This window comes from Silurus meridionalis, chromosome 21 (assembly GCF_014805685.1).
Source record: "Silurus meridionalis isolate SWU-2019-XX chromosome 21, ASM1480568v1, whole genome shotgun sequence".
NCBI classification, from domain to species: domain Eukaryota; kingdom Metazoa; phylum Chordata; class Actinopteri; order Siluriformes; family Siluridae; genus Silurus; species Silurus meridionalis.
This window is the reverse complement of record NC_060904.1, coordinates 3,938,961-3,961,863: the sequence shown is the minus strand read 5'-3', so window position 1 is coordinate 3,961,863 and position 22,903 is coordinate 3,938,961. Positions and strand designations below refer to the sequence as shown.

Genomic DNA, 22,903 nt, shown 5'->3' with positions numbered 1-22,903 from the left:
CAGAGTACAATGTTACCACAATCAATAGCAGCAATTATAATAATAATAAGCATGCATTGTTAATGCGCTCATCAATCATCCATTTGTTTATTTATCCAATTATTAGTCGTAGATTTTCCAGTCACCATTCATTTATCATCCTTTCATTTATTTAATGATCATTCAGGTAACCATTCATTAATCATCTGTCCAAATATCTACTGTATTATTTACACATTTGTCTATTCACCAATCGGTCAGCTGTTCAACTATTTAGTTAATAAATGATTAAATAAATCGTATCTTTAGCCTTTAATGAATCACACATGCACAGTTTTAATCATGTACTCATCCATTCATCAATCGGCCATAAAACATCTTATTTACAATTAATTACAATTAATTACAATTAATAATAGCCGACATTCATCAGTCAGCCATCAGTCCATGAATGATTTTATAATTTAATTATACAATTATACAATATTACACATTGGATAATGGATAATTATACAATTATCCATTCATTATTATTTATCTATGCGATTAATATGGGAGCAGCTAAAAGAAAAAGAAGATTAGTTATCCACTAATCATTTATCAACCATCACTTAACATTCATCCAAATAAAAACTTTATATGCTCTATTAATATTTGTCAATCCATCACATATCATATATCCCTTTATTAATTTATCCTTTGTCTATTCATTATTCATTTACTGTCATTATGCTACTTATTATTGGTTGTCTGATAAGTCTTAAGTCTGTTCATCCATTCATTGTATTGTAACTTTTCACATTTTATCCTAAAAATGACTACAATTAACTGTATAAACTGCATACAAATGATCAAACCAGTGAGGCTCCAACATTTTTGTCCAGTCAAGTGCCTATTGTCATTTCATCCATAATCAGTATAGTAAACATTGAAACGAAACAGCATTCCACCAGGACCAAAGTGCAAACAACGTAAATTACCACAAGATAACACAAACGCGACTACAACAAACAGAGGACATTAAATTAAGAGCACGTTGTAGAGATGATATATAGACATCTTGTACAGGCTAAACTGCGAGTGGGCTCATAAAATCCCTCAATGCACTCATGATACATACAGTATATGGTCATAATACATGATGCAGCATAGAACAATGTCATTTCTACATTATCCAGTAAATCACTTTTTTATTTTCAGCCTTTTAGTAATAATTTATTTACATTATTCAATGGATTTTTTTTTTTTACGGTGTAACCGTTTTTTTCTTTTGCCAAATAAACCCAAAGCCTAATCCCAGTCTAAACATTTGTGCTCTGGTTGTTTTTTATTTTAGCAAGACTCCATTAATTGGGTATATAACAACAGTGAGAGTGCACAAGACGACCAACAGAAGGCCAGCCAGAAACCTAGTACTGAGGGGAATGGGGAGTTGTTTGAGTGTAAAGTGGAAGGTATTTCCAGAGACACAACACACACACACTGTCTAAGTGCCATTTTCATCATCATGATGTTCACCGCAGCTGTCTGCTTGTCTTTCGTGGTGCACTGAATCTCTCTTTCGCAGTCACACCTGCTACTCATTAGAGGGGAAAACATTTCAATCATTCACTTCAGTGAAGATGAATCGATTACGAAATGCAAACTATGGATAGGAATTTGGACTGACTACTGGTTTAATCCGTTACCTGATTTTCAGTTATTAATCAGACACATAGCAATTAGTACAGTTTTGCTGGGTTTAAGGGGACTAAATGTGCATAGACCCCCTATTCTTATGCAACCATCCTACTTCTTCTTTCATCATCTTCTACTTTTTTCACGTTTTTACTCTCACCTTTGGTGATAGTTTCCGTTGAACCAATAAAAAAAAAAAAAATGAATTGAATAAAAAAAAAATCCAAGATTACAAGATTAAAGTCGTAGCAACACGAGAATGAATTTGTAATATTTTGAGGAAAAACGTATGAGAATATAATGGTAGCACAACTGTGCACTAAGCCAGCTCTATGCTTTACATATGCTTTACATATGCTTTACATATGCTTTACATATGCTTACATATTACATATGCTCCCTGATTATCTTTAAGCGACGACTGAAGACCTACCTCTTCCTGAAATACCTAAATTAGCACTTTCCAAGTTTGTAGAATTCGAGTTATATTTATATTGAGTTTGTATTCTTGCGTACCAGTGTAGATTTATTCACTACTAGAGATTTAAAGCACGTTTGTACGTCGCTCTGGATAAGGGCGTCTGCTAAATGCCGCAAATGTAAATGTAAATGTTTACATGGGTTGGAGTAGAAGATCTCTTGCTATAGAGCTCTAAACTGCACCTCAGATCTCCTCAGCTCACCTACATCAGTACCTGACTTTACTAACACTCTTGTGGTTGAATGAATCTCACACAAATCTCACACATTCCAAAATCTAGTGGAACATCTTCCCAAAAGATTTGGGGTAAATGTGGGAGGGGATGTTAAAAAAACACACCAATCTTGTGACTAGGTGTCATTATATGACACTAGAAAGGCATCAAAATAAATCCTTTTTTCAGCGAACCCAAAAAATAAATAATCATTAAAAGAATCCTCTATATGCGTATGGTTCTGATCTGCAGTATACTATGTGACCCTGTCTTGTGTGTGCTCTGCAGAGGTCATGGACAAGTTCAATACCATCGCTCTGATAGATGGGAAGAAGGATCACGTGAGTTTGACGGTGGATAACGTGCACCTGGAGTACGGTGTGGCTTATGAGTACGACAGCACGGCCGGGATCAAGTGTCATGTGCTGGAGAAGATGGTGGAGCCTAAAGGCTTCTTCAGCCTCACAGCTAAGGTATGGAAATATCACTGCTTTCTTTTAGCACACACACACACACCGTGTGAATTTTTTTATCATCAGCATGATTAATAGATTGATGATTGATAATTGTATATATCTAAAATAAAATAGAATTTTCCACATTGATTTGAACGATCTAAATCTTGTAATGTGGCACAGGCATTTATTTGCTATCTAACTTATTTAACACTGGCTGGATTAATAATTGTATTTCTGAGAACTACAGAAAGAGGTGGAGCGGAGGGCTATTAGGGTGTCATGTCCATAACAAGACGTGTAACATTTATCTGTTTATTTTATCCACAGATGTGTATTTATTTGTTCTGACACATATGTCTTTCAGACAGTAACACTTGTGTTATTACCATATTTTAACAGCGAACATGTGACTTTAACGTATTTGGCGTGCTGTTTTATGTCTTGATTGCTTCACATCAATTTCTTGGCACTTCTCCATTTTGGATGTGTAGCCCGGAGCTCCAATGAAATTTTCCTTGGCGTTGCAAAGTTTCAGACAGGTGTGGGGTGGGGAGGTGGTGGGGGGAGGGTGTCGGGGAGGCTGTTTTTTGGCAGATTTTTTTTTTTTTAAGGACAGGAAGTGAGTTTAAGTGTCTGTGCCTGTACGGGGACTGTTTTTGTGACTTAAACAAGACCAACAGCAATCTTGGTAGCAAAGATTTTTTTTTACTGGGAACCAAGAAGAATCCATGATATATGTTTCCATCCAGGACATGCTTGGTGTTGACATAGTGTATAGGGGAAAGTGTATAACCACCAGTTTAGGCAATCAGAGTTGGCTCGGTGAAGAGTAGAATAAGTCTGTATTCAATTTGAATACACTAATGAAATTGGAATCAAGCACAATAGTAAAATAGAGCATGGTATTTTTAAGTGCAAGTCCTAGGCCAATTCAATACAGCATCCAAATGTAAGATTTAGACCGAAAACCATCAAATCCTTTTCATAGCCAAGCCTTTACTTCAGCTAGTTGGCGTGATTTTTTATGCATTGCTCTAATGATTAAGGCTATAGTCTCTAAAAAACTCGTAAACCTGATTTGCGCATAAGGAAATGATAACACAAACATAATCATCTCTGATGACATCAAGACCAGATGTCACAGTCAAGAGACAAGTCCAAATACAAATGCCAATGCTAGGAGAAGTCCAAGGTACAGAAGGTGCAGTAGGTAATAATATATGGTGTATATATAGTAACATACAATAGCAAAGCAAAGATTATGCATAGATAGACATGTCAGAAGATAATATACTCAAATGGCATGATATAGTTATATATACAAGTATAAATGTATGTATGATACATTATATAGAATATAAATATGATTGGAATGTACAGTAGTGCAAATGTGAGTTAAGGATGGTGCAAAAAGAAATGTGTTGTGGATACTACATAGATATAGACATTTATATATATAGCAGTACATGCATTTTAACAACCACAAAACCAAATAATTCTGAGGCCCTGGACATTTTAATTTTCAGATAAACAAAAATATACAGTTTGTACGATACAATACTAAAACGGTAGCTCAAAACTTGTGTGGAAATATAATTAGGCATAAATATTTGGACACCAAGCTCGATCAGCTATCTTTAGAGTAAATGGTAAATGGTGTTTATTTCATTAGTGGCATAACCAGAAGAGATTTTACTTAAAGTGCATATGGATAAAAGCATCCACCAAACAAATAACTGTATATCTAACCTGGAAGTGCAGATGCATTGGATGGTTGAAGAGCTGGGAACAAAGGACATAGAGCTACTTAACTAGAGCTTGCTAAGTAACGTTGTGCAGTAAAACCTTTGCTCCTTTAAAGAAACTGCAAATAGATATAAAATATTAAGCAAATATAAAGCACAGGTCTGTAAGTCTTTATGGTATTGTGCTGTATTGCCTTATTACCTTTATTTGCATGGTAGAAGCTCATATTTCCTTAAAGAGATATGAAAGTTCATTTGTACTGTAATACTGTTGTGTTGTTATTCATACTGTATTTACTATCTACACTATGTATGGAGAAATATTTGAGCACTTGACCACTTGACCATTTGAACATCACTCCACATTTGCTGTTATAATAACCTCCCCTGGGTAGATGTTCCACTAGATTCAACTAGACAAGAGTGTTAGTAAAGTCAGGTACTGATGTAGGTGAGGTGAGAAGGTGAACATTTATGCTCAAATTTGACGTGTTGGAAGCAGGAAAAATGGGCGAGCGTAAGGATTTGAGCAAGTTTGAAAAATCGTGATAGCTAGATGACTGGGTCAGAGCATCCCCAAACCTGCAGCTCTTGTCAAGTTAAGTCAAGTCAAGAAGCCTTAATTGTGGGGTCACTTAAGGGCAGTAGTCAGTATCTATCAAAAATAGCCCAAGGAATAAATACTGCAAAACCGGCGACAGGGTCTTGGGCAGCCAAGGCTCATTGATGCATGTGGGAAGCAAAGGCTGATCCATGTGGTCCGACCCAACAGGCAAGCTCCTGTAGCTCAAACTGCTGAAGAACTTATTGCAGGTTCTGATAGAAATGTGTCAGAATGCACAGGGTAGGACTGTTTTGGCAGCAAAAAGGGGTCCAATACGATATTAAGCAGGTGGTCATAATGTTATGCCTGATTGGTGTATATTATATAGACATACTTATTGTATTAATTTATAAATTAGATGCACCCACTTATTGTATGTATCAGTCTGAGTTTACAGTGTTTACAGTGTTCTACATTTTTTTACATTTCTTTTCTGATTCTTCCACTTTTCCTCTTCAGATCCTCGAAGCCTTGGCTCGGAATGACGAGCAGCTGGTGCAGACGTGCAGCCAGATAAACTCCAGCTCTGTGCTTGTCCCGGAGGAACTGCAGCTCAGGTTCAATACGATGTGCGCAGAACGACTTGAGCACATCAACCGCCGCATCACCAACTACAGGAAGGTACAAACATTATCCACATACTCACACATTTAGAGCACATTTTGGAAACGGCTTCGACTGTTAAGAAGCACTGATACTGGAGACTCCTTTCCAAATTGGCAAATGTACAAAAAACATAAAGAGTATTAACAATTTTGCTTTGTGAAATAACAATACAATGTTACAATCTGATCATGATAAACAACAACTGCTGAAGTCCAAGTGAATTAGCTGTTACTATAGAAATCGCAACGTTTCATAATCGACTAATCGGGATGGAGAATCGGTGTGGAATGCTCTTACAGAGTTGCCAGAAATTTATTGCATATTATTAATAATGACATGAAATTAATTATTAGACAAGATTGAAAAAAGAACAGTTTGCTATCCAATAATCAACCTTCTGACCAATCAGGCTCAAAAAGTTGTGTCCATATAAAGAATCAAATGGACTGATCCCAAGATTTGTCAGCTATTGTTTACACTATACTCCCCTTCCTGAACCCTGTATTCCTATATTTTTTTTTTCTTTTTTCTCCTGTCCTATCTTTACTGGTCATAAGCAGCACCTAAAACCTAGTCTTGCCATTTTCCATCATCTTCCTCCTGCATAAATGGGAAGCTCGCTCTATTTCAAGGCCGGGCGCTGAAGCAGGAAACTGATTTTGGTCCCTGTAGATCTACTGCCTGTAAAATTGGAGTAAATTTGTCATGAGCATTAAAAATAATATGCTGTAGTATATCTAAAATCTAAATTCTAAAATTAATTAATGTGCATTTGTTATTATGTGGTCTCCATTTACATTTATGCTATTTAGGGTACACCCTTCTACACCCACTTACGAGGTTACGACATTCAATTGTCAGGTTGAGGGTTAAGGGTCTTGATTCAGCAGAGGCAGCTTGTTGGTGCTGGGATTTGAAGTCCAACACCATATTCTGCTGAGCTACCATTTCCCCATGCCCCAAAGTATAGGATTGAGTCTGCAGGAATGGTTACATTCCTACAAGGTCAAAGCAATGTGAAGTTGGGTGAAAGTACCCCACTCATTTGAGTCATTTTCTTAAATGGAGCCTGTTTCCTTTCCAGTGGTTAGTAATGATAGCAGAAATAAAGGAAACTAAAGGCGTGACTGCAATGCATCCAGCTGAAATTTTACGGGATTTTAAGGCATTTCCTTGTCACATATACAATACAGGACAGCAAAAGAGCAGGGCCAGCCATGTTACAGCCCCCCTGGAGTAGAAGGGGGTTAAAGGCCTTGCTCAAAGGCCCAACAGTGGCAGCTTGAAAGTGCTTGGGTCTGAACCCTCAACCGACCGATCAACAATCCAGAGCCTTAACCGAGCTACAACTCCACATTGGCAGCTACGTTAAGGCTACAATTTTTTCGCATTTTCTCAGACAATAAAAATGTTATGGTAAAATGAGATTTTGTAGGTGCAGAAAGCGGCTGATTTCTCAGAGAAGTGTACATGTACAACATCCAGAAACGTGTGTCTTGTTTGTCAAAGGCCGTGTTTTGGCACCAAGTTGATTATCTTTTATGTTGTAGCAAGGTAAATGAGCATGTGGTCCACCAGCTGGAGATGGTGCTGGTGATGGATGAGTCATGCATGTTATCAACAGACATCGCTTCCCCACTGTTAGCAGTCGTGCTCTGAAGTAGAATTAGCTCGAACACCACTGAAGCCACCGTGGCAGGTTCTAAAATGTCCCAACTATGTTAAATGTAACACAAAATGGTTTCTAGCTATGCTTATATCTATTGTTAGTACCCCCTAACTGATTAGCGCTAGTTAGATAGTTCATTGCATGAGCGAAACAATCAAGGGTGTGCAGTCAAAACTTTTATCACTCATAAAATTTACAGCGCATGTCTAGCTAGCGTCTTTTTGTTTAAAATCCTAAGGTAACAGACAAATTTATTTGCCATAAACAACAGTTTCTTTCAACAGTTATTTGTCTAGATATACAGTTTAGCTAGCGGTATCTTTTTTTTTTTTTTTTTTTTATGGACCGTACCAATCTTTGCTTACTTGATAGAAAAGCCTGGTTACTTACAAGGTAGTCAGTTGAATCAGTTAATTTGTGTGCGCTAATGTACTAGCAACAGTCATTTAACTGTCTGCCAGATTTGACTTTGGCTTGTGTGTTTAGTGCAGCAGGTGTTTTGATTCAGATCAATTAGCACATATGTTGTCAAGTAGCACTTTCATTAAATTGCCAAAAAGTCAGTAAGGAGTAGGATTTTGAGTCTGTAACAACCTGGACATGAAATAGGTTTGGATAATGATTTGGAAACAGCCTGTAACAGGCTGCTTACATCTGTAGACAAAGTTGACTGTGAGTTCATCTGCCATTTAATTTTTATAATTCGAGCTGAAAAGAAAATTTGTCGTCTTTTAGAGTAAGGGAACAAATTGAGCGTCTCGATTTTTGTGATGCATTGTGGGATCGGTGTAGGAACTAACGTTTTAGTGCACTAAAAGGATTTAATAATTGAGACACTCCTCAAAACAGGCTGATGTTCCTGACGTCTGAAGCGCTGCAGCTGCATAGCTGTACATATGTTGCTATGAATCTATACAAGTGTTGAAATATAAAACAGAGATAATTGGAATGTTAAAGATGACTTTTTTTCTCCCACTTTACCAAGTCAGACTCTCTCTACCTTCCTATATTCTATTTTATAATTCTAATTGTTTTTATTGAGAATTCTATACATTTCTGATGATTAATTATTAATCAATTAATATAATTATTCCATTCCTCTATTTTTTTTATTCCATTTTCTGTTATGTATTCATTTTTTTTAGCTACAGTATTTCATTTTATTCTTTTATTCCATTCTACAGTATGTCAAAGACTAGTACAAAGAATTTCACTGCATGTTCTACTGTGAATTTTCAATTCAATTGAATTTTCCACCTGTGAATTTCTCAAAACACAAAACAGTCTGTACATGAGATCTTCTTACATAACCATTTGTCCATCTTCTCATGCTAACTTGATTTCTGCTCCTCAGTTTTCTCGTGTGCTGAAAAACCGAGCGTGGCCTACGTTCAAACAAGCCAAGACCAAAGTGTCGCCTCTTCACAGCAGCGATTTCTGCCCAACAAACTGCCACATCAACGTGATGGAAGTGTCCTACCCCAAGACCACAACATCTCTGGGAAGTGCTTTCGGTGTGCAGCTGGACAACAGGAAGAATTCCACGCTGGAGAAAGGGAATCCCAGTGCAGAGCAGGGTGAGATGGGACACACCAAGATTATACTCATTCGTATCGCTCCATATCATGAACATTTCACAAAACGAATGTGTTTTTTTTTTCAGGTAAGCTGAACCCCATGGTGCATGTGCAGCACTGCATCACCAGCATGGCTGCACCGTCAGGACACAGTCTGGGCCGGACCGAGGGACACGGCCTGCGTTTCCTGCTGCGAGAGGAAGACCTGCTCACTGTCGATGCGTACCACAAACTTCTCACCAAACTCAACACAGCAGTGAAGGAGATGGAGTGCTACACTGGACAGATTCATGAGTAAGTTTATACATGAGGTGGGAGGAATTTTTTTTTGTACATTCAAAATGTACTGCTCCTTCATCCAAAGACGTCCTATATGATTGTGGGCCTCCACCTTTGTGCTGATAGTTTTGGGGAAGAAGCACATATGGCTGGAAAAGTCAGGTGTCCCAGTACTTTTGTCCAGAGAGATATTGTTTTTGTGTTTTTGTTGAGTTGTGGCTCTATGTGGAAAGTGATGCATCCTGATCTGGCTGTACTGATGCCCTAATTATTGTTGATGAGCAGGTTAATGTTGAACAGAAAATAGGATGCTATAAAGTCGTTTCCAGAAGAAAACAAGTCGAGAGAAGCACAGAGTGGAAGTGTTGCTCAGAGAAGTGTTAGATAAGGGCTGATGAGCATTTGAACGAGCTTTTTCAGTCCTCATTAGGAGCCATTGCATTGTGTGGTAAATTTGTATGTTGGTGTGGTTTATGTATTTGTACTGAAGCTCAGTGGGAGTTTATGTGCAGTTCAGTGGAATGGTGTGAGGGCCAGTGAGGGTTAATGACTTTCCTCTCAATAATGAGATCCTAATGAGTTTCTCACTATATCTCTGCATCTCCAGGCCTAATGAATACAGCTACAACCCAGATTCAGATGCCTGTCTGTCTGTCTATAGGTCTCTGTCTGTCTGTCTCTCTGTCTGTCTGCCTCTGTTTCTTTCTGTCTGTCTGTCCATCCAGCTGTCTGTCCATCTGTCTCTGTTTGTATGTCTGCCTATCTGTCTGTCCATCTGCCTGTCTGTCCGTCTGTCTTTATCTGCCTGTCTGTCTGTTTGTCTGTCTGCCTGTCTGTCCGCCTGTCTGTTTGTATGTCTGACTGTCTGTATGTCTGCCTGTCTGTCCGCCTGTCTGTTTGTATGTCTGACTGTCTGTATGTCTGCCTCTCTGTCAATCTGTTTGCCTGTCTGTCTGTATGTCTGTCTGTCTGTTTTTCAAATTCTTTCTTTCTTTCTGTCTGTCTGTCTGTCTGTCTGTCTTTCTTTCTTTCTTCTTTCTTTCTTTCTTTCTTTCTTTCTTTCTTTCTTTCTTTCTTTCTTTCTTTCTTTCTTTCTTTCTTTCTTTCTTTCTTTCTTTCTTTCTTTCTTTCTTTCTTTCTTTCTACACATTTGTTTCTTTGATTCATTCCTTAAAATTTTGCTGTTTTTATTGTACTTTTAGAATTTTCTAACATTTCTCTTTCTCTCTTTCTTTCTTTTTCACTCTATCCTCCTCAGTTTGCTCTCGTCCATCACGCACCCTAGCAGCCCTGAGGGAAAGCCTTCTGAGAGCTTCATCTCGGCAGAGAGTGAGTGTGAACGAGGAGAGCGGAACGGGAAGCGAGTGTGTTTTAACGTGACGGGAGACGAGCAGGAGGACTCGGGTCACGACACCATCAGCAACCGAGACTCCTACAGGTCTCACACGCACACACACACACACACACACACACACACACACACACACACACACACACACACACACACAAAGACTACTGTATCACTGAATCTGTAACACTCTGGTGTTGTTTTTTGCAGTGACTGTAACAGTAACAGGAATTCCATCGCCTCCTTTACCAGCATCTGCAGCAGCCACTGCAGCTCTTATGTCCACAGTGACGAGATGGACTCAGGTAATACACACACACACACACACACACACACACACACACACACACACACACACACACATATACACATATACAGACACACAAATACACACACACACATACACACCCTGTTCTCCATGTGTATGAATCTCAGCCTGCTCTCTCCTCTGACAGCTGAATTAGGACGCTGCCAAAGTTACATCTGTGTCTAGTCGATAGCCGTTACTGGCTAATTGCTTAGCAGCAGCCATGAAAGAGCTACACGGATCTCACGCCACCACTGTTCTGCTCCATTAGAATCAAGCCTCTGTCATCTGTCTCTGTGGCCTAATGAACTCCTATCGTTCTCTTTCTCTCTCTCTTATTCACTCACACACACACACACACACACACACACACACACACACACACACACACACACACGCACACACACAGGAGACGAGATGCCAGCCAGTATGTGGATATCTCCAGACAAGCAGAAGAAGCTCCATGGCTTCCTAGAGCATCTGTTTAGCCAGGTGTGTATGCTTTTGTCTCACACACACACACACACACACACACACACACACACACACACACACACACACACACACACACACACACGCTAGATATACCCTGTTTACTGTGATATATGTATCAGAGCAGACAGTTTGTGACTGGAAAATGTGACTTACTTAACAGGAATCACTCAGTATTGGACTCAGATTTTGAATGTAAGAGGTATAGAAAGTGATTGGCAGCACAATCAACTAATCACAAGCTGCTGCTGCTCTGATGTGCAACGTAACTGATTAAAGCAACAAACTACAGTATGATCATGTCTTTCTTCCTTTCTTTCTTTCTTTCTTTCTTTCTTTCTTTCTTTCTTTCTTTCTTTATATAAACTCAGTGGCAAAAAAAAATGGTAGAGAGTGACTTATACATTCACTTTGGGGGTGAAGCAGGAAGTGTAGGGGCCTTGCAGATTGAGGTTTGGAGGTTTAGTCCTGAACTTTCACATTATTTTTCTCTTTTTCTTTAAAACCAAAGCCTTTTTGGTGGTCAGTGTTTATGTACACGTGGATTATCCTCAATTATGACCACAATAAACTTCTTATTTAATGTAGGCTGATGTAAATTAATAACGATGATGATGATGATGGTTTTTGCAGGTGGAGTCTATGATGAGCATACTGAAGGGGGTGACAGTGGCTCGGGTCTTTGAACAGACAAAATGTTTCACACCAGGTCGAGGACTACAAGGTAAAAAAAAAACCTTTTCTTCTCTCGCTCTTTCTTTATGCAGAAAATTGTTTATTTTCAATGGAGAATTTCCACTGCACTGTTCAGCACTGGAGAATAATTTTTGAAAAATGTTTTCCTTCTGAAGGATTTTTTTTCTTTTCAGAGGTTCTAGAAATGTTTTTTTGTGCATCTTTTTTTCAACTTCACTGGTTGTAGGTTGCACTGTAATTCTTTTCACTTCCCATAATTCATGTACTTCCTAAACTCCATGCACTTCCTAAACTTCCTGCAGTTTCTGTACTTCCTGCAATTTGCAATCTTTTACAACGTAACAGACATTTTAGTTACACAATTTTTTTAGGAAACATCATTTCACTATACTAAAGATAAAATCCTGGTACTTGATTGCTGGTGTGTGTGTGTGTGTTTTCACATGTGTGTGGCCCCACTATGATACCAGTGTTTCCTAATCCCTCTCAGAATGAGAGAAGCAGATTATGGAATAATCCCAGTTGTTTCGATTTCCTAATCCCCTGCATGCTGAAGTCGCTTTTACCGCTGAGTTTCAAAGTCATCACTGGGTCTGTGTGTGTGTGTGTGTGTGTGTGTGTGTGTGTGTGTGTGTGTGTGTGTGTGTGAACAGAATTTCACCAGGACATGGAGCCCAAAGTCAACTGCACCAAAAAACTGCGACTTCACATTAAACAGGATCCGTGGAACCTCCCAAGCAGTGTTCAGGCTCTTACACACACCATTGGCAAGTTCGTGGAAGGTCAGACTGCTGTTTTTGTGGCGTTTTGCTCACTTAGACAAACACACACACACACACACACACACACACACACACACACACACACACACAATTTAACTTGATTATGTGTGTGTGTGTGTATGAGAGAAAGAGAGTGTGAGTGCATATGTATGTGTGTATGCGTATGTATGTTTGTGTTCATGTGTCCCTGTTTGTGTGTGTGTGTATGTGTGTGTTTGCACGCATGCATATTTGTTTCCTTGTATCTTTGTTTATGTGTGTGTTTGTGTCTGTTTAAAAAGATGTGTGAGTTATTATGTATGTGTGTATGCGTGTGCATGTTTGTGTGTTCATGTGTCTCTGTTTATGTGTGTGGGAGAAAGACTGTGAGTGAATATGTTTATGTATGTGTGTGTATGTTTATGTCTGATTATGTGTGTGTGTGTGTATGTGTGTGTGTGTGTGTGTGCGCATATAGGTTTGTTTGCATTTGCTTATATGTGTATCTCTGTGTGTTTGCATGTGTTTTTGTGTATTTATATTTGCTTGTGTGTGTGTAAGTGTGTGTGCACAAGGGCCATCAGAAAAAATCCAATTGTTGTATATTATTTAAATCATATATTTAAATATTCATATACAATAATCAAACATTCTCACTCCCACTCTGTCTGGGGATTAATGTGGTGTGTAGTTTCCATAGAAACGTCTAATTTGAGTCTCTGGCATCAAATAAAACATATGACCAAACATATGACCATAATATGAATAAAAATTAAGAATAAAAAAAAAGAAATTACATTATAACTATTACTGACATTTATAACCTCATACTTATGGATGGATGGATGGATGGATGGATGGATAGATAGAGCTCAATGGTTAAGTCTTGGGTTATCTTGTATATGTGGAAATACATTCAAAGACTATTTTTTATTCAGGAATTAAATATTATATGAAGGAAATTTGACAGCTCTGGACCCCACACACACACACACACACACACACACACACACACACACACACACACACACACACACACACATGGCCTGAGAAGGGAGATCTTAAAAAATTCCACTTTAAAAAATAATTGACTGATTTCTTTTGGGTTTTATTTTCTTTATTTTCAGAAATCAAAGCAAGGCTGCTGTTGGTGTTACTCCAGTACACAGGTACGTATCACTTCCCTTTCACTCATAGATGTGTTTTTAGATCTCCTTTTAATCATCTTTCCATTTCTTTCATGCCATTATCTCAGTCAAATCCTTTCTCTGGCCCATGTCCGTTTGTTGTTTCCTCTCGACCTTTCTCTTGCTTGTTTCCCAAGATCTTTCTGTCACTTCAGTCACTTTCTGGGTTTTTTTTTTTGCTCTCTTCTCTATCATTTGGAAAATTGTGTGTGTGAGTGTGTGTGTATCCTTTTGGTCTTTATTTTCGGGCTCTCTCGTTTTTCTAATATATGCATGAATAATTTATGCATACATTAATAAATCATTTGACAAACCTTATAGCAAGTGCTTGGTTTTCTCTTTTTCTCTCGAACGCCTTCTTCTTTTTTCTCATCATGTTCACATCATATCTATCTCTCTGTCTCTCTGTCTGTCTGTCTGTCTGTCTGTCTGTCTGTCTGTCTGTCCGTCCGTCCGTCCTCACTATTTTGACAAAAAAGGCATCTGACCTGTGAATTCTATGTGCTTTTTGAACATCTCATTCCACATTAAGATCTCATTTGCTGTTATAATAATGTGCCTAATCAGCTATAAGGACATTAGTAAAGTCAGATACTGATGTAGGTGAGGTGAGAAGGCCTGGGGTGCAGTCAGCATTCCAGTTTATTCCAAAGGTGTATAAGGTTGGGGTCAGATCTCTATAGCAGAGCTCTTTGTGTGTATCTATCTGTCTTTTCCTTTGTCTTTCCTCTCCTTTTTCAGTTTCTTTTCATATTATTGACTGCTTTGTTTGGAGGTGTAAGGAGTGCTTGAAAATCATACTTGAGTAAAAGTGTAGATCCCTTACTGCAAAACTTACTTCTAAACTAAGTTCATTACTAAAAAATCAGAGCTGACTGTGATTTGATGCACCTCTCAGTCTCAGTCAACAAAAGCTGGTTCTCAAAGTTTTTGGAATTTATTCAAACTTTTTTTGGACTGAAAATTTGGCCAGCAGGGATGAAAAGTCACTCACAGTCAGCAGATGTTGGTCAGGGAGTGTTGAACTTTAATGATATACAACAGCAGTGCAAAATGTAATTGGTAACAGTCACTGTAATGAAAATATAGTGGAGTAAAAAGTTCATATTATGAATCATAGATGTAGTTTGATACTCAGTAAAACTAGAAAGTAGCCAAAAAATTACTTAAGTACAGTAATGAAGTACATGAATACCATTGGCTTTGTTGTTGTTTTATATAATTATAAAAATGTCAAACCCAAAGCGAACATTTATATGTGGTTTTCTTCTCTGTGTCTGTCAGACTCTGAGATCCAGCTAAGGAGAGACATGGTGTTTAGTCAGAGTTTGGTGGGAGCTGTGTGTAGTTTTGCGGAGCACCTGCTGGCCGTTTTGAATCGGGTGATTGGAGGAGAAAGTGACGCTCAGGAGAGTCGTCGTTGGTTGGAGCAGATCTCTCACACCGGCCTTCTGTTGCACTTCCAATCCCTTCTTTCCCCCAACCTGGTAAATAAGTGTGTGTGTTGGTGTGTGTGTGTGTGTGTGAGAGGGATGAAGATTGCATGTGTCTGGGAACACGGCTCACAGGAGACATCCGTATTTAGCACTGCAGCTGTGGTTTGTTTTGGATGACATTTCAGAGTCGGGAATCGGATTAAGGGGGATCAGATCTAGCTCGGTCACTTCCCTTGATAGTTGCACACATCTGAGGTGAATCTGAGAATCTGATCTGAAAGCTGATTTGACCGAGCTTTGGATTCGGGTTGGTCGGAGACAGTTTGAAGAATATATTTTTTAAATTCAAGGACTCAAACTCAACTTTAGGGTCCTTCTCACACCACTTTGACTTTCTGAGCAGCAAAATGTTTGAAATCCGAAATATTGTCACGTTCAAATTGAAATGTTCAACCATAATAGTTTTTATTTTTTACATGAATAGCCTACATGCTTGATCTTGAATGAGGTGCCATTACTTTAAGTTATTGGAATTTGTTATTTAGGTGTCAGTGGTGTCACAAGTAGAGTTGCAAAATTCCAGGAATTTTCAAGACTGGAAATTTTTATGGGAATTAACTGGATTCAATAAACTGGGAATTTACAAAATTGCAGGTGAGCCTATAACAGGAAACTTAAATGCAGTTGAAAAAAATCACGCCGGATGATCTCTGGGTAAAATTACCAGATTAAATGCAATTTCAGTTAAATTTCTACCTGCACATTCATCAGTCACATGCACACAGCACATTTACTGAAGGGTTTTTAAGGCCACGCCCCCTACATGCAGTGCGCCGCGCTTCATAACATAGCACTCATCATTTCTTGAATCCTGCACACAAAATAATGTCAAAAACTGTCCGTGATTATTCACATAAATTACATAAATATTACATACGTTTGTATGTTTTAAACTTCCTTGTGCTGTGTGTGAGCTACTGTGCAACAAGATTATACTTACAATTAAATCAGTCAAAAATGTCATTATTTAAAATCTGTATTAGTTTGCATTCATGTCAGTTTATGACCAAACAAAATGTTTATATTTATGTTTGTATACAATACAGTTAATATAAATTTCCAAAAATGTCTAATAAATTCCCGTAAATTCAAAGTTACAAATTGGATTATTTCCAAAATTTCCCAGATGATGTTCCAATGGAAAGTAAAAGAGAAGAAGAAAGAGAAGTAGAATACAACAATAGGGTATCTGAGGCACTTTTGGTGCTTGGCCCCCTAATGTGCCTCAGGTACCCTATTGTTGTATTCCACTTCTCTTTCTTCTGGCTTGGATTGTGTGAACATTGTGAAATTTGGTATGCATATTCGAAAGGTTCTACTGAACATTTGGACCAAATTTAGGACAAGTACTCCAAACACTTTGGCACCAACATTGGATCGTATTTGAGCCAGATTTTTAAGTATGTTTAAATTCCTAATGTTTGAATCGAGTACAATGAAGAAGCCTGAGACGAGTTCAACAAACTTTTTAACATCAATTTCCAGCTAATTATATTTATCACCATCTTGAATTCTTTTCAAAATTGTTTGTGTTTGTTAGTTATAGTATGTTCAATAATACTGTATATATGATTGACCTCATCATTGTTTTTCCAGCTTTGACACCAAAATAAATAAGAATTTATTTTGCAAAATCATGTGAAAGAAAGAAAGAAACAAATTGACTTGTGGGACAGGGTAATAAGAGCCAAAGCAGAAAATATTAGGTGTGATACACTGCTTTGATATCTATTTAACATAGATCTTCATACTAGTACCTGCACAATATAAAAGAAATCTATTCAGCATAACTGGCTCAAAAGTGAACAAACACCCAAGAAAACTAGGTTGCCTACATGCACATAGATGTGGTTCTGCGATTAATGGATGACCTCCAGCGTTCAAAACAATACCAAAAGTAATGTATGTATACAAGGGTTTTTTGCGGATGTTTCACCAGACCCTCAGACTACATTTTTGTTGTTTGGGATAGTGTGAAAGCACATGTTTCTATTTCATTGCATGTCTCAGGCTATGGATTTGTGGTCCATTCTACCAGATTCATAGTAATTTAATGGTGGTATAGCAAATAGAGAACTTGCTCTCTGGTATCTTCTAGCAGAAGTGGTTTGAAAAATGCACATTTTCTACACTATGAGCTTTTCACTCTTATCTGCTGTACCATGTACCGAAAGAAGAGGTTAAACTGTGTAGCCCAGAGGAAATCGCTTCCCAAAGCCTGTTTAATGCTTCTTTTCCAAATCCTTCAGAAGCTCAGAGAAGACCACGGTAATGGGAAAGGGAAGCCATTCAATGAAGACAGTGGACTTTTTCACTGTTTTCAGTGTTCGGTTTTGTAGTGACCACAAATGAACACGTTTTTAAAATGCATATGAGTATTAATGTACTCTTTTATTACTATATGCTCATTGCCCAGCCTGCAGATACTGTAGTTTAGAAAAAGCCTGTGTTCCACCTAGAGAAGCACAAACGTGCCCAGAAATTATGTTACGTCAGGTTCTTGCAAGCACTAGATCTGTAAAACGAGTAGAGTCAAAGATGCATTAGATCTAAAGCAGTAAAGAGGATTGGTGGGTATTCAAGCTTTCTCCACCATTGCATGGCTCAGAAACACACTCAAAGAATGAACAGATGAGATGCTCCAGTGTTCAGAAGTTCTGAGCAAAAACTGATCCTTCAGTATCCTTCAGAATAAAATGACAATTACACAACCACTTACGTGCAATCACTGTGACAATACAGAAGGTGTTATATATGGTGCTGTCCATGGTTCTTTCAGACCGATGAACAGGCCATGCTGGAGGACACGCAGGTTGCACTGTTGGATCTTGAGAAGGTGACCTTTCATTTCAGACGTTTCGAAGGAGAGCCCCTCGTTGCGAGTGAGTGCGGTATCAGTTTTAAATTGGAAACTTTAGCTCGGTTTGGTCATGATGTGATCTGGTGTGTGATGTCTGCATGTGTGTGTGTGTGTGTGTGCACACAGACATGCCTATCTCCTACCAGGTGGAGGGTACGAGGCAGGCCATGAAGGTGTATTTTTATCTAGAGGGTTTTTACTTCGAGCAGCTGCCTCAGAGACTGAGACACGGCGATGGATTCAGGATCCACCCCGTCCTATTCACTCAGGGTACGTCCAAAAAGTGTGTGTATGTGTGTGTGTTTATTTGTAAAATCCAGAAAGAAACCTCATTTTTTTGCTTACTGTTGCTGGGGAAAAATCTTCTTATCTTAGGAAGTGTAAAGGGAAATGAAGTGGCTCAGTTGAGATGTTCTGATGAGAAGGTAATGAGTTCAAATCCCACCACCACTAAGCTGCCACTGCAGGACTCTTGAGCAGAGCAAAGCCCTTAACCCTTATAGCAGGAGACCTTCCACTCCAACATATTTAAAGCATATCTTCATGGAGCTGACTTTGTGCACAAGGGCAATGCAAAGAAAAAAAGCATTGCACATCCAAAGACATCTCAGAGAGTTGTGTGCCTCCAACAGTTTGGGGAAGAACCACATAAGTCAGGTGTCCCAATGCTTTTGTCTGATATAATGTTTTTAATGTCTCATACACATTACATTTACATTACACTAAAATAACAATACACCAAATGTAAGACCATTAAAAAAAGTATTTCTGGAAATTATTTCTCATTTTATTTCTAACACATTCATTGCAAAGGGATTTAAATAGCGGATGTTCTACATGCTAATATTGTTTACGCGCAGGAGATGTTTATTTATTATTAATTTAATGCAAAGCTTCCCACCTGTACAGTTTCTCCAGGAGAAAATCTCCAGGATTGTTGGTTTTGCCGTTTTATAGATGCTGACCAAGCTTTTTTCTTTTTTCCTTCTTTCTCTTAATAACTTCAAGCGAGAGAAAAATGAGACGGGTGAAAGAACGAGGGTTTAGAGATGTTTTAAAAGTGATAAAACCTGTCTCGTGGATGTTTGATAGCATTGAATGTAACTAGAAATGGATAAAAAGAATACAACCTCATTATTAAAACTTATTCCAGCCCACCCTCAAATATTTTATTCCTTATTGGATATATTACAGCGTTTACTATAAACTTTATGATAGAATTACACAATAGACTTATTTATAAAATGTATAAAAAAAAAAAAAAATTGATTTAAAATTCCATTATTCAGGCATGCACTTAAAAGATGATAAATGAATGCATTTTTATTTTGTAGCACTGGAGAGCATGGAGGGTTATTACTACAGAGACAGTGTCTCGGTGGAGGAGCATCAGGCTCAGATCAACGCCACGTCACTCGAGAAGGTCAAACAGTACTACAAGAGACTCAGGTACAGCACTCTCAGGTTTAGACTTCAGCAGCCTATTCACTTTGTGTTGAATTGGAGAAACGCCTTATTTTGTAAAGTCGCCACGGATACACTCATATTTCTGGTGTCGTCTGCATATTTTTATTTAAAGAGTACAAAACATTTTAATCAGTGTCCAGGCAGAATCACTGTCTGTCTGTGTCCTGTTTGCTGCGAGTCCCAGTAAAGGAGGTGTAGCCGCTTTATTCATATCAATTCCAGAGCTTTTGCAGCTTTTTTAGGTGTGGTCTTTGTGCCTATTATTGTTATTATCAGTGAGAAATGATTGGCCTCTGTAAGTGTACAACTTGCAGGTGGGTGTGGACTATGCATTTGTCAGATTCAGTGGAGGTGTGGCCTCTGTATTAGTCCCAGTGAAGGAGGTGTGGCTTCTGTAATAGTCCCAGTAAAGGAGGTGTAGCTTCTGCAATAGTCCCTGTGAAGGAGGTGTGGCTTCTGCAATAGTCCCTGTGAAGGAGGTGTGGCTTCTGCAATAGTCAAGGTGAAGGAGGTGTGGCTTCTGCAATAGTCCCTGTGAAGGAGGTGTGGCTTCTGCAATAGTCCCTGTGAAGGAGGTGTGGCTTGTGTAATAGTCCCAGTGAAGGAAGTGTGGCCTCTGTGTCTCAATGCAGGAGGCGTGGCCTTTATGCTCCAGTGCAGAGGTGTGGCCTTGCTTTAATGATCTCTTACTTCTGATTTCCTCCAGACCCCTAGAATATAATATTATAATTTCCACAAGCCTTAGCCCAGAGATGAATAAAACTATATTTTAAAACTATATTTATCTCTCTCTTTATTTTAACATAGTTCAAGTGTAACTTTATTTCTATAGCGCTTCTATGTTCACAATGAACATTGTCTCAAAGCAGCTTTACAGAACGTAAGAATTATTGAACAATAAAAATGTAATATACAGTAAGTAAATGATGTGTGTTTATCCCTGAGGAGCAGCCTGGGGCAACTGTGACAATAAAAAATTATCTTAGATATTATGAGGAAGAAAACTTGAGAGGAACCAGACTCAAGAGGGCAACCCATCGTCATATCAAAAGTGTGATGATAAATTAAAAAAACAATACATAACATCGGAGAGTGAGAACTATCATGAGCACCAGAGTGTGTGATTATGAGTAATGTCCTTCCTTATACAGTCATCTGACGTTCTGGAATTACGAGCTACTGAGCAACTTATAAAATAGCTCAAAATCTGAGATCATCAGAGATCCAACACCAACTCCTCCATGCCAGAGCCTTTAAATGTTCAAAGAAGTCTAATGTCAAAACTCTACATGAAATGGGATCCAAAGGGCGCCGGTACGTCTCTAGATGGTTTGGGATTGCGGGGTCGGAATCTAATCTCTGAAGGTCAATAATCTTCATGTGGTGGGACACAAGCGGAGCTGGCCCAACCTCAACATTTCTCGAGGATATTTCGAGGATTTATGAGCTCTCCTGTCCTCTTAGATTCGCTGTTCTTGCTGACGGTATTCGTGAACTAATCGTACCTGCCATGTAAATATGTGTGTGTATGTGTGTTTGAACATGAGTGTGTCATATGTGTAACTGACCCAAGATAACATCACAGAATCCCTAAAGAGATTGGTGGGAATATGATAAAGAGACAGGAAAGCATTCCATAGTAAAGAAATATGGCCTTGTCACATTCTAACCTTTTTTCCCCTTTCTTTTATTATTAAAAATGCTGAGTCGTTTACTTCTTTCTGCTGTGTTGCAGTATTTGGAAAGTCACTTTGTTCTCCTGTAATAACTCCAGATGTCAGGAAGGGCCCACATTCTGTATTGTGCAGAGTGTGCTTTTGTGTTATTCTAAGCACATGTGTAAGCAAATGTATGGCCTCAAACCGTGTACCTAAAATGAAAGAACTTTAAATCTCAATTAGTATTTAAATTAAAAAAATGTGTGTACACCTGATTTGTATTTGCTTTTTAAACATCCCGTTTAGTCTCCATTTGCTGTTATAGTAACCTCCACTCCTCTGGGTAGATTTTTTTTGTGGTTTGCCAAAATTAAAAATACATATGCATAAGGCATCCATATTTGTCCATGCCCATGTTTATTTTTATTTAACAAATAAAAATATCTATTTAATAAAGAAACTTCAGTCCGTGGGCTTCCCAGACAATTTTAGCAATGACCTCTCTTCAGCCACATTTACTGCCAACTGAGGGAAAGCAACTGGAACCGGAACTTAATTCTTAAACGAGCCACGTACCGTATTTATCAATTAAAACAACCACAAAAAAATTAACATATAACTATAGAAACATGAATATTTTAAAAGAAATTCATATAAAAATAAAAATAATAATTCATAACAAAGGGAGAGAGTTTGAGTGAAATTAATATATTTATAACATCGTTACTATTAGTTTGTGTATTAAAAACTTCAAAAGTATTCATTTGAGACACATTTAGAACAGATAAAAATGTGCGAATAATCACGTGATTAATTGCGATTAAATATTTTTATCGATTGACAGCCCTAATACACACACACACACACACACACACACACACACACACACACACACACACACACACACACACACCTGTCGCCCGGTTCACCACTGTTCCTTTTTTGGAGCATTTTTGATAGATACTGAGGACTGCAGACCAGGAACATCCCACAAGAGCTGCAGTTTTGGAGATGCTCTGAATCAGTTGTCTAGACGTCACAATTTGTTAAACTCGCTCAAATCCTTTTGCTCGCCCTTTTTTGCTGCTTCTAACACATCAACTTTGAGGACAAAATGTTCACTTGCTGTCTAATAAATATATTTACCCACTAACAGGTGCAATGATGAAGAGATAATCAGTGTTGTTCACTTCACCGCTTATAATGTTATAATGTCATAATGTTATGCTTGGTTGGTGTAAATGCAATTAAAAGTAAGAATGCACTCTTTGCCACTTTATTGGTACACATTTGGACTTGTTATATCGCCCCCTTGCTCATATTGGTTTATTTTTTACTAAAT

General features: G+C 38.3%; 1 protein-coding gene across 1 annotated transcript in view; it reads left to right on the top strand.

Annotated features, from left to right (window-relative positions):
- Positions 1–22,903, top strand: part of prex2 (phosphatidylinositol-3,4,5-trisphosphate-dependent Rac exchange factor 2) — a 91,608-nt gene that overhangs the window by 50,595 nt on the left and 18,110 nt on the right. The window contains exons 21-35 of the mRNA XM_046833456.1: positions 1,316–1,433; positions 2,640–2,824; positions 5,618–5,779; positions 8,788–9,010; positions 9,097–9,304; positions 10,548–10,727; positions 10,848–10,942; positions 11,354–11,436; positions 12,070–12,160; positions 12,786–12,914; positions 14,021–14,062; positions 15,365–15,567; positions 18,356–18,458; positions 18,563–18,706; positions 19,771–19,885. Coding sequence (XP_046689412.1) covers positions 1,316–1,433; positions 2,640–2,824; positions 5,618–5,779; positions 8,788–9,010; positions 9,097–9,304; positions 10,548–10,727; positions 10,848–10,942; positions 11,354–11,436; positions 12,070–12,160; positions 12,786–12,914; positions 14,021–14,062; positions 15,365–15,567; positions 18,356–18,458; positions 18,563–18,706; positions 19,771–19,885 — 2,081 coding nt within the window. The remainder of the gene's footprint in view (positions 1–1,315; positions 1,434–2,639; positions 2,825–5,617; positions 5,780–8,787; positions 9,011–9,096; positions 9,305–10,547; positions 10,728–10,847; positions 10,943–11,353; positions 11,437–12,069; positions 12,161–12,785; positions 12,915–14,020; positions 14,063–15,364; positions 15,568–18,355; positions 18,459–18,562; positions 18,707–19,770; positions 19,886–22,903) is intronic.